General features: G+C 42.1%; 2 protein-coding genes across 6 annotated transcripts in view; both read left to right on the plus strand.

Annotated features, from left to right (window-relative positions):
• The window catches only part of FAM171A1 (family with sequence similarity 171 member A1), an 86,695-nt gene extending 81,976 nt beyond the window's left edge, over positions 1–4,719 (plus strand). For all 4 annotated transcript variants that reach the window (XM_002193815.7, XM_072925500.1, XM_030264614.4 and 1 more), the window contains one exon: positions 627–4,719. In XM_002193815.7, the coding sequence (XP_002193851.5) occupies positions 627–2,331 (1,705 nt within the window). In that variant the 3' untranslated portion in view covers positions 2,332–4,719. The remainder of the gene's footprint in view (positions 1–626) is intronic.
• Positions 4,720–10,966: 6,247 nt separating this feature from the next.
• Positions 10,967–13,799, plus strand: part of NMT2 (N-myristoyltransferase 2) — a 32,238-nt gene continuing 29,405 nt past the window's right edge. For both annotated transcript variants that reach the window (XM_030264618.4, XM_030264619.4), the window contains exon 1: positions 10,967–11,504. In XM_030264618.4, coding sequence (XP_030120478.1) covers positions 11,395–11,504 — 110 coding nt within the window. In that variant the 5' untranslated portion in view covers positions 10,967–11,394. The remainder of the gene's footprint in view (positions 11,505–13,799) is intronic.

Raw genomic sequence — 13,799 nt, forward strand, 5'->3', positions numbered from 1 at the left:
TAAGAGTCACCATCCTGGTTACTTAGTTCTTGTTGAAAATACAAGCTTTTTTGTGTTTATGAAATGAAAAACTTATGTATTGAAACATTTTTCCTTTGCGGGGAAAAAAGGCAAGCAGACACTTAAAAGAAAGAAACAGTGAGATCAAATTTCCTGTGTTCCTGGTTACATGCAGCATATAAATCTCTGCCTTTGGGAGGATGGTAGTCGAGTGAACCACACACATCTGTACCTATGTTTTCTATGTAATTTCCTATCAAACATGGGCATAGATTCAAGATCTCTGTACCTTTACGCATTTGAAAATGATCTGTCGGTGTTGTAGTAAAATGAATGTTAAATTATCAGCAAATGCGTACTAATGAGTGATTTTATACTTGCCTTCTCTAGACATTTACTACAGTTTGTAATTGGTACTTGAGATATTTCCCAAATGACATTAGTTATTCTTTAATTTTATCTTCGCTGCTGGGATAAGCTTTTAATTTTTAGATTATGTAATAAAAGTTCAATTCCCCTAATACTAATCACTGCTTAAAAATCTTCTGTTAAGACACACTTGTTTCTCTTGTTTCTGTGTACAGCATTCATAAATTTCTAACTTCTTTTGTTACTGCCTTTTATAGAAGAAAATGTCTAAGACCACGTCAACATCATAAGAAACTACAGCTTTCAACAGCACTGGACACTTCTAAGAAGGATCAAGCAACCTCAATGTCCCATATAAATTTAATATTTTCACGTCGCGAGTCAGAATTTCCAGGTGGACTGTCCGTTGCTAGCAATGGACACACTGAAAACTCAGGGGCAAAGGAATTAATCAGTGCTGTCCACATGGAGATGGTATCACCTACTGGAGAAGCAGATATGCATACACCTATGCTCAAACACTCCTTCAGTACTTCCCAGGAGTTTAGCTCCCGAGAGGAACTGCTCTCTGACAAGGAGAAAGACAAGAGCAGAATTTCCTTGGATGACCTGACTCCCAGTGGGTCTCTAAGAAAAGACTACCACAAGTCAGCAGATAGTTTTCCTCTAAAGACAAGAAAATCTACAGAAACAGCGGAAGGCTATGAGTCCCCTATCAAAGATGAGTATAGGAGAAGTTACAATGCTATGCTGTCTCAGCCTTTATTTGAAAAGCAAGAGAGAGAAATTCAAGTATCTATGAACCATATTGCTACTGGCAGTAAATACAATATTCAGGAACAAATATACCCCACACCTTCAGCCCCTGAAAAAGAGCTGCTGGACTGCAGACCTACTGATTGTATGATGTCTCGTTCAGTTGATCACCTTGAAAGACCTGCGTCTTTCCCTCGACCAGGTCAGTTAATCTGCTGCAATTCTGTCGACCAAGTCAACGACAGTGTTTACAGAAAGGTTTTGCCTGCACTGGTCATCCCAGGTCATTACATGAAGCTGCCTGGAGAACACCCTTTTGTTAGCCAGCCCCTGGTTGTCCCAGCTGACCAGCAGATTGATATAGAAAGACTTCAGGCTGAGCTTCCTAACCCTCACGCACGGCTTTTCCCACACCCTGCCCAGCAGCTGCAGCCCCAGCAGTTGGCATCCCAAGCAATATCTCAGCAACATTTGCAAGATGCAGGTGCAGCTGAGTGGAGTCAGCAAAATGCTTCCATGTCTGAATCTATTTCCATTCCTGCCTCTCTTAACGATGCATCCCTGGCTCAGATGAATAGCGAAGTGCAGCTTCTTACAGAAAAGGCTTTGATGGAATTAGGAGGTGGAAAGCCATTGCCTCATCCTCGAGCATGGTTTGTTTCTCTGGATGGGCGTTCAAATGCTCACGTCAGACATTCATACATTGATCTCCAAAGAGCTGGTAGGAACGGGAGTAACGATGCCAGTTTGGACTCTGGTGTTGACATGAACGAACCGAAATCTGCCCGAAAGGGAAGAGGAGATCATCTGTCTGCGCCACAGAGTCACCCTCCCGTGCAGGAGCACCAGCAGAGAGAGCGGAAGGTTTCAGATAGCACAGCTTACACACAGCTTGTGTACTTGGATGATATGGACCAAAGTGGCAGCGAGTGTGGAACAGCAGTTTGTAGCCCTGAGGACAATGCTCTCCGATGCCTCCTAGAAGGCACCAGTAAGAGAAGTGGTGTGCAGCTGCCCAGCCTGCAGGAGGAAACCAGAACTGTGGATACCAAACCAGAGCCATTAACTAGTCCTGAACATGGAACATCCATTCAAGATGATGATGATGAAGATGAGGAGGATGAGGAAGATGACCAAGGTGAAGATAAGAAGAGTCCTTGGCAGAAACGAGAGGAAAGACCACTAATGACTTTCAATCTAAAATGAGCTATTGTGAAAATCCACCCTACAGTGGAGTATAAAATTGCCAAATATCCTTTCTGTGGAAGTGCTTGATATTTTTTTCTTTTTTTCTTCTTTTTCTTTTTTTTATATTGTGGAGAGAAAGAGAAAAACAAACTGTGGTGAGCAACATTTGAAAAACTTAAATGCATTACTGTGTAAATGTTAGAAAAGAATTAAAATCATTCCTCTGATTTAACAGCTGCCTCCAGTGAGATAGCTGAACAAAGAGTGTGATTGTTATTCCATATACTTGATATTGGTCATCCAGGATGTTGAAAATACTGACAAATTGTTTTGGTTGGTTTATGACCTCAATCTCCTTATGAATGGGAGCTGGTAAAGCTTTTGTTTTGTAGGCCAATTTTATGTTGATAATGCTACTGAAAGTATCTTAAAAACAGGAGTTTGACACATGGTGTCCAAAATTGTGCATTATCTCAATGAAAGGCTATGCATTGCTGCTTTTAGTAATATTTTGCTTATACTATGCTTTTCTTAATTTTACAAGTTGGTTGTAAACATATTATGTCCTTTATTATGAACTACTCAGCAATTTATTTTAATGTACAACTGCAGGAAACTTGAGTAGCATCCCTTAGCATTGAAGCCTTTTTATGAAACCAAACTGAACTTTGTGTCGACTAAGATTCCTCCAATTCTGGTACCATTTTCTCAAAGTGCCTTTTTTACAGTAACAATGAACAGTCCCTTCTTTTGCTAAGTCCTTTTAATTGACCCCATTTGAGATTTTATAAACTTCTGAACTTAGACCTTTTATTTTAAGCTGCATGCCAAGAGTCCCATTTTGTGCTAAGCATTTTTCATTTCAATACAGTGTATTCTATAGCTATCATGTATATTGTGGATTCTGTTTAGCCAGGATAGACTTAGAAGACATTTTAAAGGGCCCAGAGTAGCCAAGAAGATAGTTCCATTGACTGTATATATTGTTAGTTTCCTCTGGAATCCCATGAGCTGATCATGCTCATATAAAATGGACTATCGACCGAGCAAGTGGACTGAATGTGTCTAGAAAAATTTGAGGAAAACACAAATGTACTATCCAAAAGTGCCAGAATTACTCTTCTGTGCTTTTTCCATACAGAGCTGCTTGGTTATCCAAAAATTATAATTGAAAATAAACTGCAAAAAGTATCTTAGTGAATTTATTTTCTCTGTTCATGGTTATCACATTATTTTATGGTATTTTAAAAGAAAGATACTTTGATTTCATTTTTCCTGTGCATATTTATGCTCATGTGACTTACTTTCTTTTGCAGTTCTCATGAGCTTAAGTGAATACTGAAATTTAAGCCCCTTTTCAGAAAAGCATCCTCTGTATCTTGATAAATACATAATGACTTGCTTAAGTATCACTGAATACATTGGAAATGAAATCCTGGTATCACCAAAATTCCCTGTGGAGTCACACTTCCCGTGGGCCAGTTTTCTTTCTGAGATTTCTGTGGGTACTCACACTTACTGCACTCTTCTCACTTTTTCATGAATTGGGTTCAAAGAAGAGGAAGTATGTGATTTCCATGTGGAATCCTTTGTATACATTCAGATTATCATGGTTCATTCAGTTATTTTATGCAGATTAGCAGCAGACATGCTTACTAAAGTTAATACGTAATCTCCAAAGTTATTTAAGTGCTATATAGTTCCTATTTAATTTGTAATAATAAGCCCCAACTCACATTCATTACTTTATTTTCAGTAAATTTCAAGGTTTTCATAGAAAGCGAGTCTTGTAATTTCCATATTACTGTATGTCTTACCTGGGAACCTGATCTCTAGCCAGGAGTTGAATCCCGATTTCCTAGTTCCCAGGTCAGTGCTCCTTTCCATCCTCAAAGCCAGATCACCTTTTGTTTTGATTCATGTTTGAAAGTGGTATATGTTGTAAAAGGAATCTAAAATATTGTGGAGTGCATTGAATATTGAAATCACCATATTAGCACTAAATTATATTTTACTCATTGTGTATGTGGCAGGTCCTTTCCTGTTCTGTTTATGAATTTTGTAATGACCACCTGTGAATTGATTTTGGGCTCTGGGTTACTTATTGTCAGGTTGTGCAAGGTCTGAACAGAAAAATACAACTTTAAGGGCATAGTATTTATCAGATGTCAGTAAGTGCTGGTAATACAGTGTCACTTATTAATCAGAATGCTGCATAAGTAAACATTCTGAATAAAATTTCCGCATACTAGAATTATTGTGCTATTTAATTTCCAGTTTTCTGTTGTCTTAAATCTGTCATTTTTAATTACATTCTTTTTTTCACATTCCTTTGCAAAGTTTCCATCATTGCTATCTTGTAAAGTGAGATTGTTGCTATTAAATTGCAGTGGTTTGTTTCTTTAATTGTGTTGGTTTTATGTTCATTTGATAATTTGTGGTCCTAATACAGCAAATATACTTGAACAAACACAATGAGGGTATGTTTCAAATTTTCTTTAAAATAGTATTTTTTAAGTGGTGTAATAGTATTTCTCTATATCCACACCTGGGCCATATGCTAAATGAAGCTGGAACAGAGTTAATGCAGTTCAGGTAACAGTTTAAGATTTAAGATTGGAGTATGTTATGCCTAATCTAAAGTCCAGTGATAAGTTCCATGTTTTAATTTTCAAAAACTTCCTGAGGCAGATATATCAGTAAAATACAAAGAAATTTTCTTGCTTTTACATTGCACTTACACAGTAAAGCAAGTACTATTAACACTTATAAAACACAAAGTATAACTTGAATAGGTCTTGGCATCAGCAGCTCCAAGTCCATGTAGAAGATAATTGAAAAGCCATTGTTTTCTTATTTTTTGATGGGATACTGGTAGGGAAAAAATGCAAGTTTGTACTGACAAAGCTTACAAAAATAATGAAAATATGTTTGCCTTAAAAAAAATACTAGAAACAAATCTTCAAAGTTCAGGTTCATTTATACCACAGACTTTGTGAAATGTTAGCACTGTTGGGAGTCAATACACTTATTAAGAGTGCATTTGCTTCATGGTTGTCCCTCAGCTCCCACTTTTTTCCTGCTCAAATACTTGCTTCTCAAAGTTTTTTAAACTGCCTGTAAACCACCTTGACTTACAGTGATAATGACCTATTACTATTTGATTCAGTGCTCTGTCAGGGTTCCGGCATGCTAAATCCTCTGCAAATACAGGGACAAAAACTGGTTACTGCCTCAGAGCATTTGCAATCTAACATTTTAGACAAATTATACAAACTTGTGGTACTGATCTGAGATGAACAGATAACAAAGGAAGGACCAGCATTTGGAAATTGCTTGTAATGCTTTTTTACAGGGAGGACTGAGTAGCTTTAGTAGAGTGAATTAAGCACCTTGGTAATATTTTCATTTTCTGCCCTTCATTCTATCCATGAATGCTCTCAGGGACCAATTTTATCTCACTATTCTGAACCAGTATGTTTGAAATTGGTAAGAAATCAAATGTCCTATGTAGAGTTTAGCCTACAGAATGATACAGGTATAAATAAGCAAGTGTTGGATGAGACATTTACTCTTACACTAGGAAGGTCTGTAGTGAACCAAAAAGGCTTTTTTTTTTTCTTAACAAGAATTCATCTGGGAATTAAAATGTATTATAACACTGTAATCAACTATAATTAGTCTGTAACTTGGAGCATAGTAGGGTTCATGCAGAACATCTTTGGACTTGGTCAAAGAAGAAGAGCGAGCATCTTGTTTACTTTTCTAAAATACATGTGCAACAGATGGGGTTTTTCTGAATCAGTGCTGCTGTTTGGTCTCTCTAGCATTTGGAATTCAAGTTGTGGTATCTGCCACCTGGTGGTGAACTGCTCCTCCAGACGTGCTGAATATGAAGCAGTTCATCATTTCAATAAAAGCACAGTTAACAACTTCAGTAACACCAGTAGGCAGCTGGCACAGGATCATCAGTTGTTTCCTGGGCCTGCTGTCAGTCCAAGTGCAGAGAGAGACCTTGCCCAGCCTCTTTGCTGGGGGAACATTCAGCTTATGACATCTCCATTCAAATCAAAATGCATCATCACTGATGGCTCTGTATTCTGCCTTGTGAATACCACCTTGGGTTTAGAATAAAATAAAATTTTAAAAATATTGACTACTGTTTCCAAAGTTGAGGAAAATGGGAGCAACTCAGTTATTCTTTTCCTGTTCCTCTGTTAACAGACAGAAAAACTGGTAGGTTCAACACTAATGCTTCATAATGCTAACATTACTATTATTATGTGTGTGTGTATATATATATACACACACTCACACATGATTTATAATATATAATATTATGCTATATCATATGCCATGATAGTTATATACGTACATTATATTTTCATCATATGTGCTATTTTCATTTCCATGCTGTAAAACAATGGGAATTTGAGCTTCAGTTGAACAAATAGGCAGCTGTTAAGTGCAATTTTCAGAATAGAGGAGTATTTTTTATTACATTTACTCATGTAATTCCAGCTGTTAAATTGAGGCCAGGTAGTGTCTTCTCTTTGTTGGTAATAACAGAAAAGGTATCTAGTTCTTTTCAGCTGTAATCTTCTGGTATCCACAGGTAATTACTTTCCAAACTGTAGCACCTGGTCTATTATCACTTAACTGAAGTATTTCTTGTTTTATTGATGCATTTTTCTTCTAGGAATGAACAGTGCCAGTTAGTTTCTTTGATCATAAATAGCTATTCTGCCTTAGAAACTTAGAGGCACGGGGAAGGAAAATGTGATGACAACAGGAGGTACAAATTAAATACTTGTTTACATGTTATTTTTGTAATTCTGTAGAGAACTTTGTGTTCACATGACTAGAAAGACAGACTCCTCAATAAACCAAACAGAGGAATGCTTCTGACAGTTTTATATTAAAAAGGGATGAAATGGTGCTTAAAATAATGCTGTGAGATTATAAATCTCACTTTCAAAGGAATGGCTGGTCCTGCTGCAAGAGAGGTTGGGCATCTATACAGAAAGAACTTATTTAAGGTAGGTCCTGTTACAAGCACTGTTTTTTAAGGGGTTGTGTTGATTTAGTGGTTGTAGGAAGTTTAAAAAGCTTAGAGATGAGAGAAGCTATGGGCCTTGGCTTCTGTCTCCTCTCTCTTCAAGGAATGCCCCTTCTATAAACCCAGGTCCCTGATTCTGCTTTCAGTTTTGTGCCGTGCTGTGAGGCCACACATCAGTGGGACATAGAATGTCACACCTTAAAATTAGACTTTTCAGTGAAGCTACTTTTTGGTGTTGATGAGGGCAAGCTTTCTTTGTATCTATGTTATTTGCTCTAACTTATATTTAACACCTTGCAATTGCCGTGCAATCCTGCATGAAATAACAAAATAAAAATGAAAAAAGCAAAACATAATAGCCAAGTTCCCCCTGGTGAGAAGTGTATTTGTCTTGACAGCTGGATTGGCCATTCATTCCTTGAAATCCTTGAAAGTGTGCTTAGACAAGTGTCTTTGTGGGCACACGTGCATGGATACACATTCACACATGTATGTATGTGTGTATGTAAGTGCACTTAATATAAAAGCTGGCTTAAATACCAGTTTCAGCATTTCAACACCAAGCAATGGTGAAGTGAGGGTTGCTCGTCCAGACTGACTGGAAGAACCAGCATAAAGGCTTGTATTAATTAACTTAATTGTCCTTGTGGTCTGACATTGCAAGGTCAAAATCATGCTTGATGCTGAGTTTCTGCTATACCTCCAACTTCCAAGAGATTTATTCACACTTGCCTTCTAGCCTAGACCTGATGTATTAATTTTGTAATTAAAGCTTGTCTAGTATCTATAGTTTACATAGGTTGCTCTGTCAAGTTGTTGCACACTTGACAGAGTCTTTTCTTTTGCACAAAGTTGTAAAATTATGAAGGGTAAAATCTTACCGTAAAATCAGAAGAAACTCTGCATAGAAATTGAAGAGTTTATATAATAGAGTCTGATTTTCTATGGTCTTCATAGGGAAGACACTATGTCTATAGACACTTCTTAATTGCGTGTAATTCTCCATGCCATAGGTGTGCATCCTAAATCATACTGTTAATCTGTTTCTTACCACCCAGAAGGCACATCTGTCACAGGAAGAGTTCTTTTTTGTTTGTGGGTAAAGAACTATCTGAAACAGACAAAAAGAAAACTCTAAAAACTTTCATTTTGGAAAAACTACTGAAATGGTCAAAAGGTAAAGAATAATTAATGCATCTATTGCTCCATTCAAAATGAGAGAAATCCAATCTTGGCTGTACCTGCAGCCTCACTGCAAAGAGAAGGAAACAGCAGGCACATTGATAGGGGGAAGTGTAAAAGGCTAGTGAGAAAACTGATTGCAGAGCTGATGGGAGTAAATTGGACTGATCTGGAGATTGGATGGGCAGAAGTAATTGCTCAGTATCAGTCAGAGCTCCTGCAGTACCTGTGTCAACACTGTCTTTATCCAAAAATCTGTCACCACTAATTCTCATTCACATACATAGTTTGAGAAGGGTCCCAGAATAAAAATATACATAAAAAGGCAAAATACTTATATATTTGTAATAATTATTTAATTGTTGGCTCCTATTATTAAGTTGTTTTTTGGGGTTTCTTTGGTTTGTTTTTTTTTTTTACTTTTTGGGGCTAGAGACCCCAGGATCTGAGGAACTGAGCAGTGCTGGAACCAGTTTGAACCTGTATTTGATGTAAGTCTTGTATCTTGCTTCCAACAATCATCAAAAACAGATGGTTTGAAGAACTGAAATCTCTACTAGCAATAATAGTCTGTCTATCCATATCACCCATAGCTTTAAGCACAAAGATTTGTATTTATCATACACATTTTTTTAATGCTTTGATATGTTTTCACTATGCATGTAAATGCCTAACCCTCTCCAGTGCTGTACAGCCCACAGCCCTTGCCATGCAGACACCAGCATGGAGAAGCAGATGGTTCTGTGCAAAGGTAAGCTGTAAAATAGAAGAGACAAGTTATGAGCTGCATTTGAAAATGGAATTTAAAAAGCTGAAGGAGAGTGCAGCAGAAAGAATAGGATGCTTTGAGAACACTTGCCCCCAGTTTGACCCTGCAGCCAATCCAGGCCATCAGCAAGCAGGCTGTGAGAACAGGCAAGTCTGCAGCTCCCCAGGCATGGTATGCAGGGGGGGCTACAAAGAGGTAGAGTGGTAAAGATCAGAGGTGTGATCTCACATGGATACAGGTGTGCAACATGTGGCATCACAAGCTCATTTTCTTCCCTAACCATTTCTACTTCTGCTGTTGTTAACTGTAACAACTGTGCAAAGTGTTTTGGCGCATATTTTTTATTTATTTTCAATCTTACTCTTTTACATTTGCCTCTCATTCAAAATTGAGGAATACAGTATTTAAGTTTTTACCATGAAGAGCAGCCAATTAGAAAAAACCCAATGTGACAGTAGTAGCCACTTGAATGAACTAAATATATTTGTTTGCTCAATAACTTTTTAAATCTTAATTAGAAAAATAAGGGAAACACTGAAATACAAGCTAATTTTCAAATTGGACCCATTTTGCTTCCAATTTACAAGATTAAAAATGTTTACACCAAGTTGTTACTTGCAATCCAAATCCATTTAAAATTATAAATGCCATGAATATTTCAATGTGGTGTGTAAAGGTAGGAGCAGTCCTATGCCTCATGAAAATTTTAGATACTTTTCTTCTGCAGTATTTAATAATCAAAACACATAGACTAATCAGATGATGCCGATAGCCTGAATGCTGGATTCTATATCACCAGCTCACTGGGATGTAATTAATGTGTTGCTAGGCAGGTAAACAAGTCTGGGTTATGCCTGGCTGCTGGAGGGAAACAGTATCTGTGCCTGGCTGGCTTTATTCGGTTGCAGAAGAGCAAAGAGAAGGGCAACCCTGCCCACATACTGCACAGTCTCACCTGATGGTTTCATCCAGTCCCTGTACTGGGAATTTAGGATTCCAAATCTCCAGTATTTCTTACTGCCAAGCAGAGATGGCTCCTCCCTCATGAACCCTCATGGGTTCTCATGAACTCATGTTGGCCACTAAGATGCCCAAAATATTTGAGTGTTCATAGGGTTTTGTTTTGAGTCCCAGAGTTTCCTCTAGGAATCAGCTAGGAAAAAGTTAAACACAGGGATGGCAAAGCCCATCAGATGCTCAGATGCTCATACATGCATCTGAGGTGGCTAAAAGCATCTCTGAATTGTAGACACAGGTTAATTGTGTGCAGCCATGATACAACCTTGACTGCCTCTGTTACGGAAAACTGAGGAGAGACAGAACCTGGAAGGTAGAATGGGGAAAGATCCTGAAAGCTGCGATTTATGGTGGTGTGATGGGTCCCCTAGACGCTGCTCTGATTTTGGTGACTGACATTAGTGGGAGCAGCAAGGCAGAGCTACATCTGAAGTAATTTATTTGCTTTCCTCTCTTCCTTTCTTCCAATTTGTTGCCATAAGCAACTGGGTATTTTGTCTACACCTAGCAGCACACCTAGAGTCACTACTAAAGCTCTAAGGAGACCCATGAAATTAACCTGGGTGTCCGAGTGTTCACGGTGTGAGACGGAAACAGGGCAAGCCGACAGAACGCGGGAGGATGCTGCCGAGGCCCGGCGGCTGCAGGCGCGGCCCGAGGGGCTCCGCGGGACGGACACGCCGGGGCTGCGCTCGGGTCTCCCGCGGCCGTGGGGACAGCGCCCAGGGACGGGATCCCGAGGCCGTAGCGGCCCGGCGAAGCAGCGTGGATGTCGGCATGAGGGGGCCTGTGCGGGGCCGGGCCCGGGCGCGGCACCGCCCGAGTGCACCGGGCTGGGCAGGGCCGGGCCGGGACGCGGGGAGCTCCCGCACGGCCCCGCCCCGGCCCGCGGGTGGCGGAGCGGCCGGGCAGCCCCGGCGGCCGCCGCCTCCTCGTTCCCCGGTTTGGCGCGGGAAGGACCGCAGCTAGAGGGAGCTGCTCCGGACCGCGTCTGCCCGTGCGCCCCGGTTCTTTCACAGGCTCCCCCGCCCCTTCCCTCCCTCCTTCCCCCGTGATGGCGGAGGACAGCGAGTCCGCGGCCAGCCAGCAGAGCCTGGAGCTGGATGACCAGGACACCTGCGGCATAGACGGCGACAATGAGGAGGAGACCGAGCACGCCAAGGGGTAGGGGCGCGCTAGGGGAGCGCGCACGGCTCGGGGAGGCAGCTCCGTGTCCTCCCCCGCGGCAGAGGCCGGGCTGGAGGTGCCCGGGCCGGGCTCCCCCGCTGCCCGGCGCGGTCCCTCGGCGGGGCGGGTGTGCTGGGCGCTCCTGCCCGCTGCGGGCAGCCTGTGCGCCCCGGCCTGGCCCGGCCCGGCTCCTCCGCGGCGCCTGCGCCGGGCGGCCGAGCGGCCCCAGCCCGGGCCGCCTCCCGCAGCGTGCGGGCGGGGAGCGGCCCCGCCGCCCGGCCCGAGCCCCGCGCCCTCCTGCCGCTAAGGGGAGAGGGGAGCCCGGGCCCGGCCCGAGGTGAGGGGGCGGCGGCGCTGGCACTTACCCGCCGGACACCGGCCTTGAAATCGTGCCGTGTAAGCGACGGTAAATCCTGCCTTGTTGTTGGCGCTTTTAGGGCTTGGGGCGTTTCTGCGTATTTTTGGCCGTCAGGAAGTCCCCTGTAGGAGATGCCCCCGTGTCCCCCCGGTGGTTCCGCCTGAGCGGCTCCCGCGGCCGTCCCGCGCTCATCCACATCCACACCCACACCCACCGTCCGCTCCCTGGGGCCGGGGTCCGCTCCAGGCATCGTCTGTGCCTGCCTGTCCTGCAGACTCTCCTCCTCACCCATTGTCCTCCGAGAGGTGTTACCTCCCGATCCACACGCTGTGGAGGGCAGAGCGTGTATTTTAGCACGGCAGTAGCCGGGGCAGACGCTGTTGTCTGGTTGTAGTTCCTTCTCCACTAATCTTGCGTCTCAGATCTTCCCACGCTGAGGATCAGGCGGTGTTTCCAGTTGCCTGGGGAGCTGCTGGGAGAGGCAGCCAGCAGAGCTGCGGCCCCTGCCACCCTGCCGGTGTTGGGCTGGCTGCAGTGTGGCTGCGGCCGGGCACGAGGTGCCAAGGTTCTGCCTTGCTCTGCAGCCTTTTGGGGCAGGGGAGCGGGAGGAATGTGTTTCAAAAGTCGGCTTCATTTACATTTTTTTTCTTTTTTGACGGGTTAGAAACGTGATTGCAGAGAAGGCGCTTTGTTGTCGCAGCCAGGAGTGACTGGAGTAACCTAAAATAGAACTAGGTTAATCTATACAGTGCTACACAAATATCTTCCTCGTGAATTTGTGATTGATCTGCTTGAGAGCTTTTCTATAGGTGATTGGTGTTTGAGGATGTACTCTGTTGTCTTCTAAGATTTGGTTGACAACAATCTTAAACGTGGCAAGAGAAATCTAAGGGACTTTGGAGGGCTGACTTGTCTAGAAGGCAGGAAGGGGGAAAACTTTGATGCTTGCTGCTCTGTCATTGAGCTAATGGCATGCACACTAAAATAATTTTGTTAGAAATAATTACAGTAATATAAATCTGGGATAATAAAAGGCACAAATTGGTGTTTTGTTATCTTGGGGCTTTTATAACATTTGCTTCAATAAATATGTCACAGTTGGTGATTCCCAAATATGTGAAAGTAAAGTCCTAAGAGCAGAGAGTTGTTATTTATTGTGCTTCATAGGAACTGACCTGGCATCCTAGTTGGGATTGTTTGCTAGCCAGGTAATGATTCAGGCAGTGCCTGTCCAGAATTCATGTGGATTGTATTCCTACTGAAGTTTCCTCTCCTGTCTGTCTGTATGGGTGCCCGGGCTGTAGCTGCCCTCTGCAGCAGAGCTCTGTGTGTGGCTGTGCTTGGGCTGCTGTGACAGCGAGTGCCGTGCCTAAGGAGCAAACAGGAAACAAAGAATTGCACTTCAGTGAGTTCTGAGTCACAACTTGCTGCTCTACTCCAACACGGGTCTCACTGCTCTCTAAGGGACACCAGCTGTAGCCTGTATGGTCTTCCACCCAAAACTTGTTTCTCTTGAATATCCCAGATGTATTTTAATGAGTATTTTTTAGTAAGTGTAGTTGAATTAGTGGTAGATTATTCCAGTAGAAAAAGCCTCTTCACTATTAGTGTCTGCTGTATGAAGTCTTATATTGACTCTTCAATTACTTTATTTTCCTGTAATCTTTGAAAAATCTTGTTTGCTACTCTTTGTCTGCAGGCTAAAATACTCAAAACAAATTCCAGCAAATGAAAGGAAAAATCTGACAGCAGAGCATGCAAGATCTACTCTTGATCTGAGATATTAATCCATAGTAATAGGAGCCTAATTAATTATTCCCTGTTTTCTCCCTGTCATTGTATATTAATTCTTGAAGTAACTTTAAAGTTTGCTTCCAGCTTTTAGATTAGGTTTTATATACTTAAGCAATTTATGAGCAGTCCAACTACTTGAG

Source organism: Taeniopygia guttata, chromosome 2, assembly GCF_048771995.1.
Source record: "Taeniopygia guttata chromosome 2, bTaeGut7.mat, whole genome shotgun sequence".
Classification (NCBI taxonomy): domain Eukaryota; kingdom Metazoa; phylum Chordata; class Aves; order Passeriformes; family Estrildidae; genus Taeniopygia; species Taeniopygia guttata.